At 39.4% G+C, this 14,608-nt stretch overlaps 2 protein-coding genes across 7 annotated transcripts in view; one reads left to right on the forward strand and one right to left on the reverse strand.

Annotated features, from left to right (window-relative positions):
- CCDC125 (coiled-coil domain containing 125) overlaps positions 1-9,340 on the forward strand; it is a 29,197-nt gene extending 19,857 nt beyond the window's left edge. For all 6 annotated transcript variants that reach the window (XM_043488581.1, XM_043488584.1, XM_043488583.1 and 3 more), the window contains 5 exons: positions 643-758; positions 2,878-2,985; positions 4,589-4,763; positions 7,900-8,030; positions 8,886-9,340. In XM_043488581.1, the coding sequence (XP_043344516.1) occupies positions 643-758; positions 2,878-2,985; positions 4,589-4,763; positions 7,900-8,030; positions 8,886-9,194 (839 nt within the window). In that variant the 3' untranslated portion in view covers positions 9,195-9,340. The remainder of the gene's footprint in view (positions 1-642; positions 759-2,877; positions 2,986-4,588; positions 4,764-7,899; positions 8,031-8,885) is intronic.
- A 100-nt stretch (positions 9,341-9,440) lies between these two features.
- Positions 9,441-11,854, reverse strand: LOC122454255 (mitochondrial import inner membrane translocase subunit Tim23-like). The gene has a single exon (XM_043488591.1). It carries the CDS (start codon positions 11,078-11,080, stop codon positions 10,199-10,201), a length of 882 nt encoding a protein of 293 aa, XP_043344526.1. The 5' UTR covers positions 11,081-11,854; the 3' UTR covers positions 9,441-10,198.
- Between the last annotated feature and the right edge of the window lie 2,754 nt (positions 11,855-14,608).

Genomic DNA, 14,608 nt, shown 5'->3' on the forward strand with positions numbered 1-14,608 from the left:
AAGCCGGTGCACCGCAGCTCCTGAGCCTGTGCGCTCAAGCCTGGGAGCTGCAACTACTGAATCCCATGCGCCCTGGAGGTCATGCTCCGGAGCAAGAGGAGCTACCACAACGAGAAGCCTGTGTACCAGAACTAGAGAATAGTCCTCGCTTGCCACAACTAGAGGAGAGCCTGAGCAGTAACAGAGACCCAGCCTAGCCGAAAACAAATAAAATTATTTTTAAAAATTAACATTTTTATCTATTGTTACACATGTATTTACCTGACTCAGTGGTAAAGAATCTGCCTGCCAATGCAGGAGACTGGTGTTCAGTCCCTGGCTCGGGAAGATCCCCTGGAGGAGGAAATCACAACCTACTCCAGGATTCTTGCCTGGGAAATCCTATGGAGAGAGGAGCCTGGTGGGCTACAGTCCGTGAGGTCGCAAAGAGTCGGACACGACTAAGCACACACGCACATGTGTATTAACACCTACTTAATACCCACTATTCTTTGAGATAGATTTTCTGGCTGGAGGTGGATTTTGTGGGTAGTTGTATATCCTTTGCTTAGAAGAAATGAGTATGTGATGTTAGTTTAAGTAGATCAGGTGAAGCTGGAGTTAGACATCATGACTAACACTTTCTTACGTGGCCCTTCCCAGTTTTGAATCAACAGTATTTGGAGGCGCTTGGCATGCTTGATATCAAACAGCGGAAGGGGGCTCAGGAAGACACCTGCCAGGATAGAAGTGGCTTTACAGAGGTTTCAGGTCTTGAGGTAGGTAAGCAGTTATGAAAATTTAGCAGGAGGGAATTTTTCACTTCCGTTATGTTTCTGTGATTGCCATCATCTCCTCGTCTACAATAGCAACGTGCTTAGCACCTTGAGACAGAGGGTGAGAGGCCCGTGTCCCTTCTTCAGCCTTGCAGGTACTATACCCTTTGGACACTAGGGGATGAGCTTGCCGCTTCCTGCTCCCTTTATTTCCTTTGTCTAGTTTCAGGAGAAACTATGTTAGTAGTATCTCCCCTGGGTAGAGGCTTACCGTGGCAGAGTACTTTCCCACACATTTTAAAATCTGATCTTTGTAATGGTCTTGTGAAGGCTGCAAAGCAGGTATCAGCCCCATTTTACAGAGAGAGGAAACTCAGGCTCAGATGGTTTCATTTACCTCCCTGAAGTGACGCAGTCAGGCTGGGGTTGAGCCCAGACTGCTGCCTTGCTATTTGCTTGCTGAGGTGTGAAATATCTTACAGGGTAGAAGTTTGGCTGATAAGATAAAAAGAGTCCTGGGGACTCGTGAGAAATAAACATCAGTGAGAGGGAGTAGCCATTCACTTATTACAGAACTTCAAATAAAGTAACTACGATTCATAATAGCAAATACATAGTCCTTAGTAAGCACCAGATACTGTTCTGAGTGCTTTGCATAGATTTATACATGTAATTCTCACAACTACCAAATAAGGTAAGTACTATTAAATCCTTATTTTACAGATGAGGGTAACAGAGGCACAGAAGGGTTCAGTAATTTGCTCAAAGTCACAGAGCTGGTAAGTGGTGGAACGGGGATTTACACCCAGGTAGAGTTTCGAGTCTGTGCTTTTGATTACCATGCTCTACTGCCTGGGTGGAAAACTAGTGTATTTGCCAAAAAGAAACCTAAAAGAAACTGAACTGAGAGCGAGCTCAGAATAAATGTGCTTTATTATAATCCTGAGCAGGCTGTCATAAGTAACCTTGTAACAGGCAGGAACAAGGGCCCTGAGTCAGCTGATGGAGGAGCACTGAAGTAAGGACAGAGAACTGGAATTGAGAGGTTCTTACAGAAACCTTGAATTCTGAAACTGGTTGTTGGCAACTTTTGCAGGCACAATATACAGAAGTTGGAGGTTGAAAAGGGAAGAGGGAAGATACCAATCAGCCATGTAACCACCCTGTGTACACTCAAGTCAGCTGAAAGCTATCTACTTCAGTTATCTTCCATGCGAGAAGGAATTTTCTGAAATAGCCTTTACCCTAAGACAGACTGTGGAATCTTCTCTAAGTAGTCTCTAAGATAAGATTCTATTTTAAGCCAGTCCATTCATATGAAATTTACAGCAGCAGGAAGCTTCAACAATAATTTGTAGTAAGTTTCACATGAAACTTTAAAAGATATGGCCCAATAATCACATAGACTGCCCCCATTAAATTGGAGTATGTTGGGAAAGCAACTTGGGGTTAGTTGTCAAAATGAGTTTTAAGAAAAAGTACAACAGTTCTTTCTTTTCTTCTGGCTATAATGGTCAACCAGGAGTGACCCAGATGGACTAGTTTCTTCATTGTGATCTGAAGACAGGTTTTGAGGAATCTGGGCCTTATGCAATTCCAGAACATTGGGTGAGCCAGGAAGTATTTAAGAATGTATTACTCGATCACAGGGCATCTTTTTTAGGAGTGGCAGGATGATGGTATTCCTCATCAGTGTTAAAAATCACCATTTCTGGGCATGCATCTTTCCTTGCAGGACCTGACTGTAATCCATGCTGGGAGGCAGGGCCAAGCCCAGTCCCAGGAAATCCATGAGATAGGTGTTTATATTTACTTCACTCGATCAAATTCCTGCCAAGGACTCAGAGGTATAGGAAACTGATACCAAGTGAAAGGTTTAGGAGACTGAAAAGAAAGGTAGAATTCCTTTAGGTTTTTGTTCTTGTAATACCAGTCTATGCTCATTTGTAGTTAATTTCCACTTGGGTCCTGAAATTGTGGTCTCAGCTTCCTATTTGTTTTCCGTCGCAGTCTCTCTGAATCAGGTGCTTGTCTGAAATGTGCAGTGGGTTTGTGTGCGCCCCATGTTTGTGTCCGGCTCAGCAGTGTTACTTAGTAATGGCTAATTCTTTTGGGTTTGAAGCTTGCAGCGCCGGGAGCCTGCCTCTGTCACCGTCCCAGAGGGAACCCCTGTGCTTGTGCCAGAATGGCCGTGTCCACTCGGAAAGCGCTCCTGCAGCTCAAACAGGAGGTAAAAACCGCGAAAGCTTTGTTTCTCTGTTCACACAGTAAGTTCCCTGCATACAAGCCTTCAAGTTGCTAACTCTGAGAGATGCGAGTGTGCCTTCCCTTGTCCAATCACGTTAGTTCACATGCGTCTGGTGTACAGTCACATGCAGGCATCCTCTAAAGGGGTTGTGCTTTTGTTTTCATTACCGTACAGTACTGTATAAAGTACAGATCTTTATTTCAAGCCCAGGATGTCTGCAAGCAAGTGTAAAAGCAACGGTATGTAGCTGATTGTATTATCTGCGTACCTAGGCTAACTTTGTTGCACTTGTGATTGTGATCTTGGAATGGAACTCATTTGTATGTAGGGGACTTAATATATAAAGTTGAATAAATGAAAGTATATGCAGTAATTAGCTTCATTGGTAGTCATTGGCTATGGAACTTATCCTTAGTTTTAAATGATATCAGTAACAATAATGTGTAAAAACTGGTTTACATGGTTCCAAAATACAAATAATACTTGGCACAGTATCGTAGCCATGAAGTTGTTTGCCTGTTTTAGTTAGTAATTCCTGAGTTTTTCTTTCGTCTATACATGGCCCTAAAATTACTAGATATTAGAGGAAAAGTGCTTAAAATCATCAGGATGCACAACATTGATTAACAGATAAACATGAAGCTTCTTAGAAAAGCTGCAAGGTACAGTGGAAGGAACCTTTGTGCCAGCCACATCCAGGTTTGAATCTCAGCTCCATCAATTTCCACCTTTGTGGTTTTGGACACGTATGTTAAATGGAGGGTTAAATAACTAGCTTGGAGGGTTGTTGTAAGAAATACAGTACATATAATGTTTAGCATATGGCCAGGCCTGGCATTTAATCAAATGATAGCTGCCATTATGATTAGGCTTTAATAACAAATACAGTGTGGACCATAATTTTTAGAATGTTTTTATTGAAGGTATGGAATTTAGTCTTCAGTATATATGTCAAAGCAAGCAGCTAAACATTATCAATTCATTAGGAAAAGCATAAGATTACAAAGACCAGTGGGAGGTATCTGAAAGATGGTATTCATAATTATTTTGTGGTATTGTCTGGAATGGCCCAAGGCAGAAATGAAATGTGGCATTTGGCATCCTCCCTGCTTCCTTGTTGGGAAGGGCACACACAGGGCCTGTCTTGATAATGAAGTCTGAGAGCTGGATTACCAAGGAGCTGACAGGCATAAGAGAAACTTCCAGTAATCTAGTTGGCAAGTACTAATTAAACATGCAATAGATCACGGATATGCACTCGACTCCACTCAGTGGTAAGACGCATTTGCTAATCTGACTCAGCATTTAGTTAAGTAATAAGGTAAAAAAAAATTGTTCTGGTTTTCCGTCCAACTCTTCGTAACCCCATTGACTGTAGCCTGCTAGGCTGCATGGGATTATCCCAGCTAGAATACTGGAGTGGGTTGCCATTTCCTACTCCAAGGGATCTTCTGATTCTGGGATGGAAACTGCTGACACGTGTCTCCTGTGGCTCCTGCATTAGTAGGCAGATTCTTCACCATTGAGCCACCTGGGAAGCCCTGGTTTTGCTTCTAACACGTCTCAAACTTTCTTTCAAAACCAGCTGGAACTTCTGCAGAAGAGTAAAGAAGAAGCCTACATAATGGCAGATGCATTCAGAATTGCATTTGAGCAACAATTAATGAGGAAAAATGACCAGGCACTAAGATTGACACAGATGGATAAAATGTGTAAGAAAGCAACAAAATGGACAAATTGGAAGCACCTTAAAGAAGATGGTAAGTATGAATTATAATGGTAATAATCAGGTGTAATTTCAGTTGTTTTTAGTTATAATTAAGCATCATTAATATGGTGAATATAATTGAAATTTTACATATACTTATGATTTATCTAAAAATTTAGCAACTATGGGGAAAAAGTTGGTCACTGAATGTTACCTATGCAAATGAAATCATAAAATAACAGGAGACTCTACTTTAGCACTCTTCTATTTCATTTAAACAAGACCATGCTCAGTGGAAAGAATTTATAATGAGTGCTAGATGATTAAAGGGAAAAATGAGAGTGAAACCCAACATTAAACTTACCTAAGTGAACTTTATTTGAAATGTGTGTTTCTGGAAGGACACATTGAGCAGTAGAGGAGACTTAAATTGGACAAGTCAATAAAATATTCTTATAAAAAGTGAAACAGAAATTAAGGTTTAGATTTTGGTTTACAAGCCTATCAAAAAGTTCATGGCCATTTTTGAGTCATTATGGCATTAGTGTAAACAAAATATATAAAAATGCCATGAGAGAATCAAATTGTCATTGAAGTATGTAGACTGTCCAATATAAACAAATAGGTATTATTTTTTCGAAATTAGTTTCTCTTAATGGTCAATTTTCATTTATAAGTATTATTCAGTAGAACTCATTTTGTTTCAATTTAAAATTCCAATTTGAAACCATTTATCAGTCATAATTAAAGTGAAGTTTATTAAGAAATGTAATTTTTATTATTAAAATTCTGAAATGACCCTATTTCTAAATCTTATTTGTCAAAATCCATTTTCCTAATTCCAGTATCTCTCATTTTCAGATGAATTTAGAACCAATAAGAATCTTATAGTATTAACAAATGAAACTTTTAATACATAATACTTGTTTTAAATATTTCTTTTCAAACAGTGCATATTAGTATTAGTATATGGGTCAAGTGTTATGAAGTTTAGCTTCATTAACTAAACTTTACCCATCTCTTTGCTGCAGTGGTAAGAAATAACTTAAGGGATAATAAAAATATAAGCGGTAAACAAGAATTGTGAAAGTGGGTGAAAGCAGATTATAAAAGCTATGTATTTAGAGTCAGGTGGAAGTCAGGGCAAAAGGGGGAAAATTATTCCTCAACTCTCATTCTTAAACAGGCATTCCACTTTATCCTGAAACTAACTTTTAAAGGTGTTTCTTCTGAGATTTACAGAAGCTGATGAGCAAGTATAATGGCTAAGGCCTCCGTGGGCATGGGCTTCCCAGGTGGCTTGGTGGTAAAGAATCCACCTGCCAGTGCAGGAGATGCAAGAGACGCGAGTTCTATCCCTGGGTTGGGAAGATGCCCTGGAGGAGGAAGTGGCTACCCACTCCAGCATTCTTGCCTGGAAAAAATCCCATGGACACAGGAGCCTGGCAGGCTAGTCCATGGGGACGAAAAGAGTTGGACACAACTGAATACACATGCAGAAAGAAGAGTAGGGAGAAAGACGAAACAGGTAGATTCATATTCATTTCAGCACTTGTATTCATTTTATATTCCAGAATTCCTGCCTTGCCTATTTACAGAATTCAGGAACTTTTTCATTGAAAACATGATTTGAGAGCAATCTTTGCTTTCCGTAAGGTACTGAGACTGGAAGCAGAATTTAAAACAATTGGTTCGTCTCTGAAGTCTTTAAAGTCCACATACACTTCACTAACTTTGAGTTTCTTAGAGACAAGCATGTGTGCCAAGTTGCTTCAGTCGTGTCTGATTCTTTGTGGGCCTATGGGCCCGCCAGGCTCTGTCCCTGGGATTCTCCAGGCAGGAATACTGGAGTGAGCTGCCATGCCCTTCTCCAGGGGATCTTCCCCACCCACGGACTGAAGCCATGCCTCCTTGGGCTCCTGCACTGCTCAGCCGCTGGGGGAAGCCCTTCTTAGTGACAAGACTTTGATTCACGTTATTAACATACTTCAATAATTTGTTGCAAAATGATTGTTACAGGTCATTTTTTTAATTTGCAGTTAACAGTATATTAACTTTTCTTGATTTGGCAGCTTAGACAAGTTCTGAGATAGCTCATGAACATATTTCTTTTTTTAGATTAAAGATTGAGACACACACACACACACACAAAATAGAGACACATTCATTGACTCTCAGGATTGATGAGCCAGTCAACTTGTCTAGCTTTTCCCCTTTGCCATAGTTGCCACTGGTGAAGGTCAGGTGTGAGGCCCAGTCACTGTGGTTTATCAGGAATGGGTGGAAAGGGAACTGTCCCTTTGGAGTTCATCTGAAACTTCTTTGGTATACAAATCTATGACTTTGTATTTTCTGCTACAAACTGCATCCTTTTGATGGATGAAGAATATCAGCATAAATATTGCAGAAATGTGGACTTTTAAGTATTATGTCAGTACCCGGGCTAGGTACTTTCACAAATGTGTGGTTTAATTGTGATAATTATACATAAATCTTAGCATTTTAACCATTTTTGAGTCTCATTAAGTCCATTCACATTGTTGTATAATCATCACCACCATCCATCTCCAGAACCTTTTCATCTTCCTAAACAGAAACCCTGTACCTGTTCAATACCACTCCCTTCTCCCAGCCCATGCTCTATTATTTAAATGGCACGGCAGCCCAGCAATAGAGCATGGGGACTATTATTCTCATTCTAGAGGTGAGGACGTGTAGCTTAGAGAACTTTATTCTAAAGTGATACCCTTCTGAAGTGGCTAAATGGGGATTCAAGTCCAGGTTTTTTTCTGGCCAGAGGCCACCTGTCTGCAGTTATGTTTTGCTGGGAGTGTTCTCAATGTGGGTAGGTGGCCAACCTTGACATCGGAAGATCACACGTACAAATGTGGATCGCTGGCTCCTCTGAAGACTGAGTTGGGTAGAGAGGGCTGAGCAATGAGACTGCAGGGCACTGCTCTGGGTTCTCCAACTCTGGTCTCTCACCTGCGTTTGCTGCCGGCTCTAAAGTCCATTTTCCCCACTGCACTGTGTTGCCTGCCTCACTCATGCTAGAGGGTCCCTGAAGAGGACAGGGTCCTGATTGATTTAGGAATGAATTAACCTTGGTTCACACTTACCTCTTCTCCTGGAAGTATGTCAGTGTGTGTCTTTTTATGTCTCAACTGGATTTTTATGTTCTATTTTAGGGTCACTATCACCAGGGAGTAAGAAGACCTTAGGGCAGAAATTGTTGGGTATGCTCCCTTCAGAAAACAGCTCTAAGAGTACCAATGACCAGGACGATCCTCAGGAAATCTTTAAGATGCTAATAGACTTGGTTAGTATCTTTGCTTTCTTTGTTGTCAGAGGTTGTGGATGAGCTAATCTTTTTGCTTCCTATTAATTCAGCTCTTTATCACACTATACTTGACTTTTATGCTCTTTTCCCAGTTAAGGTACCATTTTCTGGAATTTTTATCTTCTTGAACACCCCACACATGCTTTCCAATTTCCCCTTCCAGGTTCTTCCTGTGCAACTTTAATAAAGTTCCACCTCTGAAAAAGAGGCGGCTCTCTGTAATTAAGTCCCAGCATCTCCATCATCAGCGCTTATATATAGTTCATGACAAGACTTTTATATTAAAAAAAAAAAACTCTTATATACTCACGATTTTTTAAGTGTTCAAAGCACATCCTCATGCATTATATCCTGTAGTCATTACCACAACACTGTAATCAGTCCTGTTATCCTCAATTTCATAATGACTAAACTAAGAAACTCATGTTATATGAACATACTTATCTGTAGAAGAGTATTATTAAAGTTATTTATTGCATATAAATATATAACACAATTTTATAAATAACTTCATTCTTTCACAGAGGTTAAGTACATGTTAGCATTATATATACATATATACACACACACCATGTAAATATATACTTCTCTCCAAATGACTTAAACATTTTTTTCAGCAGAAGGAATGCTGCTTTCTATTCTTCCTTAAAAAAAAGAAAATCCTCAATAACATGTAGCATAATGCTGAGGAATTAGTGGACACCTAAATTAATTTATTCATATTGATTGACTGGACAGATTGAAGACTAAATATTTTCATGAAATACTCCTGATTACAGCTCTGTATTCTGATTTACTGACTAACTGGTACATTTTTAATTTCTCTGCATGCAGCTGAATGATAAAGAAGAAGCATTGGCTCATCAAAGGAAAGTTAGTTACATGCTTGCTCGGGCTTTGGAAGACAAAGACACCACTTCAAAAGAGATTAAAGAAAGAAATTCTATGAAAGACAATTTTATATTAAAAAACTCCTGGCAGAAAATTTTAGAATTCCCTGTTTCATGTGATCCTGTACATTCAAGTGTTCAAATTTTTAATTCTGTGGGCTGCATTTGTTCAATTCAGCACTTTCAAACAGATCCAAAGTATGCAAGAACTCTTAAAAGGTCCCGTTCTTTGCCATCAGATATCATGTACTGAAGACAAATCAGATGAATTAGAACTGAGAGATGTTTGAGACTTTGAAAAAGGGCCTTGTAAATATTGCTACATTTTCAGAAGTTGTATATTTTCTAGGTATTTCTAAATTTTGGGAGGCAACTTAAATAAACGTTTTGTACAAGAAATTTATTAGTATTCTGTGTTGATGCATTTTATTTATAAATTATATTACTATGCTATATGAAATTTCAGCATTTCCCAAAATCTTAAAAAAAAAAGAAATAGTGATTTTTGAGGAAAAAATATTTATTTAGATTGACTATACAGATTGCTGAATACAGGGATCTTTGGCTCAAGCAACAAAAGGAATGACTCAATGTTAATTTTTGGAATACATTTATCTTGTTTTAGTTTTGTTTTTTATTTCCCATATAAGGCTTAAAAATAATTTCCTTAACTGCAATAAAACAGTTATTATGGTAGGACTTTGGCAAAAGTATATTCAAAGTCATTGCTAGCAACTTGCCTTTATAGCTGATTTTTTTGTCAGAGTGGTGACATTTTATAGCCAGATCTACACAGAATTCTGGCACTTAGCCCACTCTGATTTAACTTCTTGGTCTTAATGCTGAATTTTAGGCCATTTTTTTTTTTTTTTTTTTCTATTTTCACCCTTTATTGGGAATACAGAGCAATATTACAGTCTTGGATCATTAAATGAACAAATGTGGCTGATACAGTATTGACAGGCAGACCTGAATTCTGGGATTAAGTGGTTTTCCAGAAGTGGGTAGGAGCAAAAACAGATGCGAGATCTTCTTAAGAGAACCACGTTACTCAGCCGCCAAAGGGTGTTTTGTCTTCAACTCATTAAGGCTGGAAGGAGTGCCAGTCCTGGTCGACCATCCATGATCTTCATCACAGCACACTGGAATCTCTAGTTTTTCAAATCAGGTGTAGATAAAGTAAATGCCTCCAGACTGACTTATAAATTGATCTGGGTGACTACTAAAGTGTCCTCCATTTGTAAACTAGCAAAATCTTCAGAGTGATTGTTGGAGCAAAGAGCCTTTCATGTGCTCCCAGTTGTTATATAGAGCATAGAGGCTCGTAAGTGTTAGTCCTGCGAGACCACCTCGTGCTACCCCTCGAAGACCGCCTGTACATTTATACAACATGCCTGTCATGGTTCCAGCTGCTACTGTGTTAAGGTCATCTTCTGCACCTCTTGTTTTCTCAATGATGACACCAAATGCACTATAAAGCAAAGCCAGAGAACCTAGGGTATTAGCCCAAAGTGCCCCTTGCCTAGTCACCATATTCAAGATCTGTACATTTCTTGCTTTGGACCAGGCCATGTTCTGGGTTTCCTTCAATCCTAGCCGTAGACCATTCATTGCCCCAAATGCAGCCCCTGTCATACAACATCCTCCAATGGTAAAGAAGGCCAGTTCAAATCTGCCCCGGGTTTTATTAGCTCCAGTTGGTAAAATAAACTCATCTGTATCCTGTACGAGATACCGTGGATCCACATTTATATAAGGAGACAGAGGGTTCATACCAGTTAGCGGGATTCCAGCCAAACCCGCGTGCGAGTAGCCTGCTCCGCCGGCTCCGAAAAAGCCGGCCAACCCTCCAGTGGTTTTGTTGCCACTACCCCCGCCGCCCTCCATGGTGTCGCAGCAATGTGCCCGTCTGCTTCTCCCCGCCGCCTCAGGCCAAGATAGTCTGCTCGGCCGTCGCTCCTCGGTAACAGCGGGGAGACCCGCGTTACCACCGGCTCCTTCACACGCTGACCTTCCGGGCGCCCTTTTAGGCCATTTAAAATGCTCTCTTTCTAAAAATATTACATAGTAATAATTTTTGATACCTTTTGGGAATATTACTATATTAATCACAATGATGGCACAGGAAATGCACTGCATTGTCAGCAGTTATGAAAAGAATCTACTATTTAAACAGATGAACTAACAGAATAGGGTAATAAGGTAACAATATAAACCATTTATAGTTGTGTTATAGGAACCACACTGGTAGTCATTAATAACAAAAGCTGAAAAACTGGCAAATACATTTTGAGAAAAGGAAGACTAATGAGGATCTACTGTTACCAGATATCAAAGTGTATTTATCAACTATACTCCAAAATAAAAATTACATTTAATTAAAAAAATAAAATATATTGTCCTGACAGTAATACAGTGCTACATTATTCAAAGCAGTGTGGTAACAGCAGATCAATAAGAATAAGATAAAAAGTCCATACACAGATCTAGTATATATAATAGCTTTTGAGGTAGGGAAAGGAAGGATCTGGGATTATTAAATAATACCAAAAAGAGAAACATAAAAAAAAAAATTCCAAAAACTAGAAAATTTCTTTTTAAATGTGTTTAAAACAAACACATAAATTGATAAAATTTGTAATATTCCAACTGATCAAGGACAAAGAATCTGAATTTCATCAAGTAAACAAAAGCAAAAATAAATGGGGCCTAATTAAACGTAAAAACTTTTGCACAGCAAAAGAAACCATAGACAAAATGAAGAAACAACTTGCTGTCTAGGAGAAAATACTTGCAAATAGTATGACAAAGAATTTAATATCCAACATACATAAACAGCTCATATAACCCAACAGCAAAAAAAAAAGACAACCCAATTAAAAAACGGGAGGAGGGCTTCCCTTGTGGCTCAGCTGGTAAAGAATCCTCCTGTGATGTGAGAGACCTGGGTTCGATCCCTGGGTTGGGAAGATCCCCTGGAGAAGGGAATGGCTACCCACTCCAGTATTCTGGCCTGGAGAATTCCACTGACTGTATAGTCCATGGGGTCACAAAGAGTCAGACACGACTGAGTGACTTTCACATTCATAATGAATAAAAAACGGGCAGAAGACCTGAACAGACATTTTTCCAAAGAAATGCAGATGGCCAACAGGCACATGAAAAGATGCTCGGCATCACTAATCATCAGGGAAAGGCCAATCAAAACCACCTTACACCTGTCAGAAGGGCTATCATCAAAAACACACATAACAAACGTTGGTGAGGATGTGGAGTAAAGGGAACACTCATACACTGCTGGTGAGAATGTAAATTTGTACAGCCACTGGGAAAACAGTATATAGTTGTCTCAGAAAACCAATGGAATACTACTCAGCCATAAAAGAGTTTCCCCATTTGAAGCGACATGGATAGACTCAGAGGGCATTAAGCTAACTGAAGTAAGTCAGACAGAAAGACAGATACTGCAAGGTATCACTAATATGTGAAATAAACAAACTAGTGAATATAACAAGAAAGCAGACTCACAAATATAGAGAACAAAAGAGTGGTTACGGGGGTGGATATAGGGATAGGGGTGTCAGGGTACAAACTAGAGGGTGTGAGATAGGCATAAGGATATTCTGTACAACATGAAAATACAACCAATACTTTGTAATACCTGGGCTTCCCTCAGACAGTAAAGAATCCTCCTGCAATATGGGAGACCTGGGTTTGATCCCTGGGTTGGGAAGATCCCTTGGAGGAGGGCGGGGCCACGCACTCCAGTATTCTTGCCTGGAGAATCCCCATGGACAGAGGAGCCTGGAGGGCTACAGTTCTTCAGGTCACAAAGAGTTGGACACAACTGAGTAACTGAGTATGTATACAGCACACACATATATAGACATCTGTAGGAACTAAATGGAAAGTAACCTTTAAAAATTGTATAAAAAAATCTGAATCAGTAGTTCACAAAGGCGGAATCATATATGATTAGCAACACAGTAGAAATCAAAGAAAAGTAAATTAGAATGAGAGATTATGAGTGCTACATGGAACTCTGCTCAACGTTATGTGGCAGCGTGGACAGGAGGGGAGTTTTTGGGAGAATGGATACATGTATATATGTGGCTGAGCCCCTTCCCTGTTCTCCTGAAACTGTCACATTGTTAATCGGCTATACCCCATTAAAAGATAAAAAGTTTTTTAAAAAGAAAGATTGTGAGTGCTAGAGATGAGATGATGAGGCGAACTAGATTCCTACATAAAAGTTAATGAATGTATACATTTGGGATCCTGCATTCAACTTTTTGGTGTACAAACTCAGAAGTGAAACTGCTGGATCATATGGTAATTCCATTTCAAACTTTTTGAGGAAACGCTAGTTTCCGACAGCTGCTGCACTTGTTTTTATACGTTCCCACCAATGGTGTAGAAGGGTTTCCCGATTTCTCCACATGCTCACCAACACTTGTTATCTTCTGGGTTGTTCATTTTTGGTGACCGCCATCTTAGTAAGTTTAAAGTGATATCTCATTGTGGTTTTAACTTGCATTTCCCTAATGATCAGTGATTTGGGAATCTTTTCATGTGCTTTTTAGCCATTTCTATATCATCTTTGGTGAAATGTCTATTTCAAGTTCTTTGCCCATTTTTTAATTGGATTTTTGTTGTTGTTGAGCTATAACAGCAGGCTTCCCAGGTGGCGCATTGGTAAAGAACTGCCTGCCAATGCAAGAGATGCTAGAGATACAGGTTTGATCCCTGGTTCAGGAAGATCCCCCGGAGAAGGAAATGGCAACCTGTTCCAGTACTCTTACCTGGAAAATCCCACGGACAGAGGAGCCTGGTGGGCTACAGTCCAAGAGGTTGCAAAGAGTTGGGCATGACTGAGCAACTGAGCACACACAATAACAAAACATATATTCTTCACATATTCTGGCTATGAACTTTATCAGATACATGATTTGCAAATATCTTCAATCCATAGGAGCTGCCTTTCATTCCATCGGTCATGTTCCTTTGAGGCACACAAGCGTTTAATTTTGATACAGTCCAAACTGTCCTTTTTTAAACTTTTGTTGCCTGTGCTTTTCGGGTCATATCCAGGAAGCCCCTGTCAAACCTGATGTCATGAAGCTTTCCTCCTATGTTATTTTCTAATAATCTTTATAGTTCTAGGTCTCATGTTTAGTAGGTCTTTTGATTTTTTTTTTTTTTTTTCAGTTGCAGCATGTGGCTTTCAGGATCTTAGTTCCCCAACCAATGATTGAATCTGTGCCCTTGGAAGTGAAAGCAGAGTCTCAACCACTGGACCATAGAGAATTCCCAGAGTTAACTTTTGTATATAGTGTATGGTAAGGGGCTTTTCCATTTTTAAGAACTACTGAACAGTTACTGGGAGTGTAAATTGATACAGCTACTTTGGAGAAGTATGGCAATATCAATGCTACTTGAAAATATACAACTGTGTAACTGTTACAATTACAATTCTAAATATGTACAACTCCTGCATGTACATATAAACATTTTTTTTAGCAACTGTGAAAAAATTTAAATAACCTAAATGTCCACGTGACAGAATTCTAAAGATGGCCCTCTCAAGATTCTTGTCCTGATTATTCAAGCATTCAATCTAGGAACTGCTATGAAGGGAATTTTAAGACTTATAATTAAGTCCTTGGT

Source organism: Cervus canadensis, chromosome 16 (assembly GCF_019320065.1).
Source record: "Cervus canadensis isolate Bull #8, Minnesota chromosome 16, ASM1932006v1, whole genome shotgun sequence".
Lineage (NCBI taxonomy): Eukaryota > Metazoa > Chordata > Mammalia > Artiodactyla > Cervidae > Cervus > Cervus canadensis.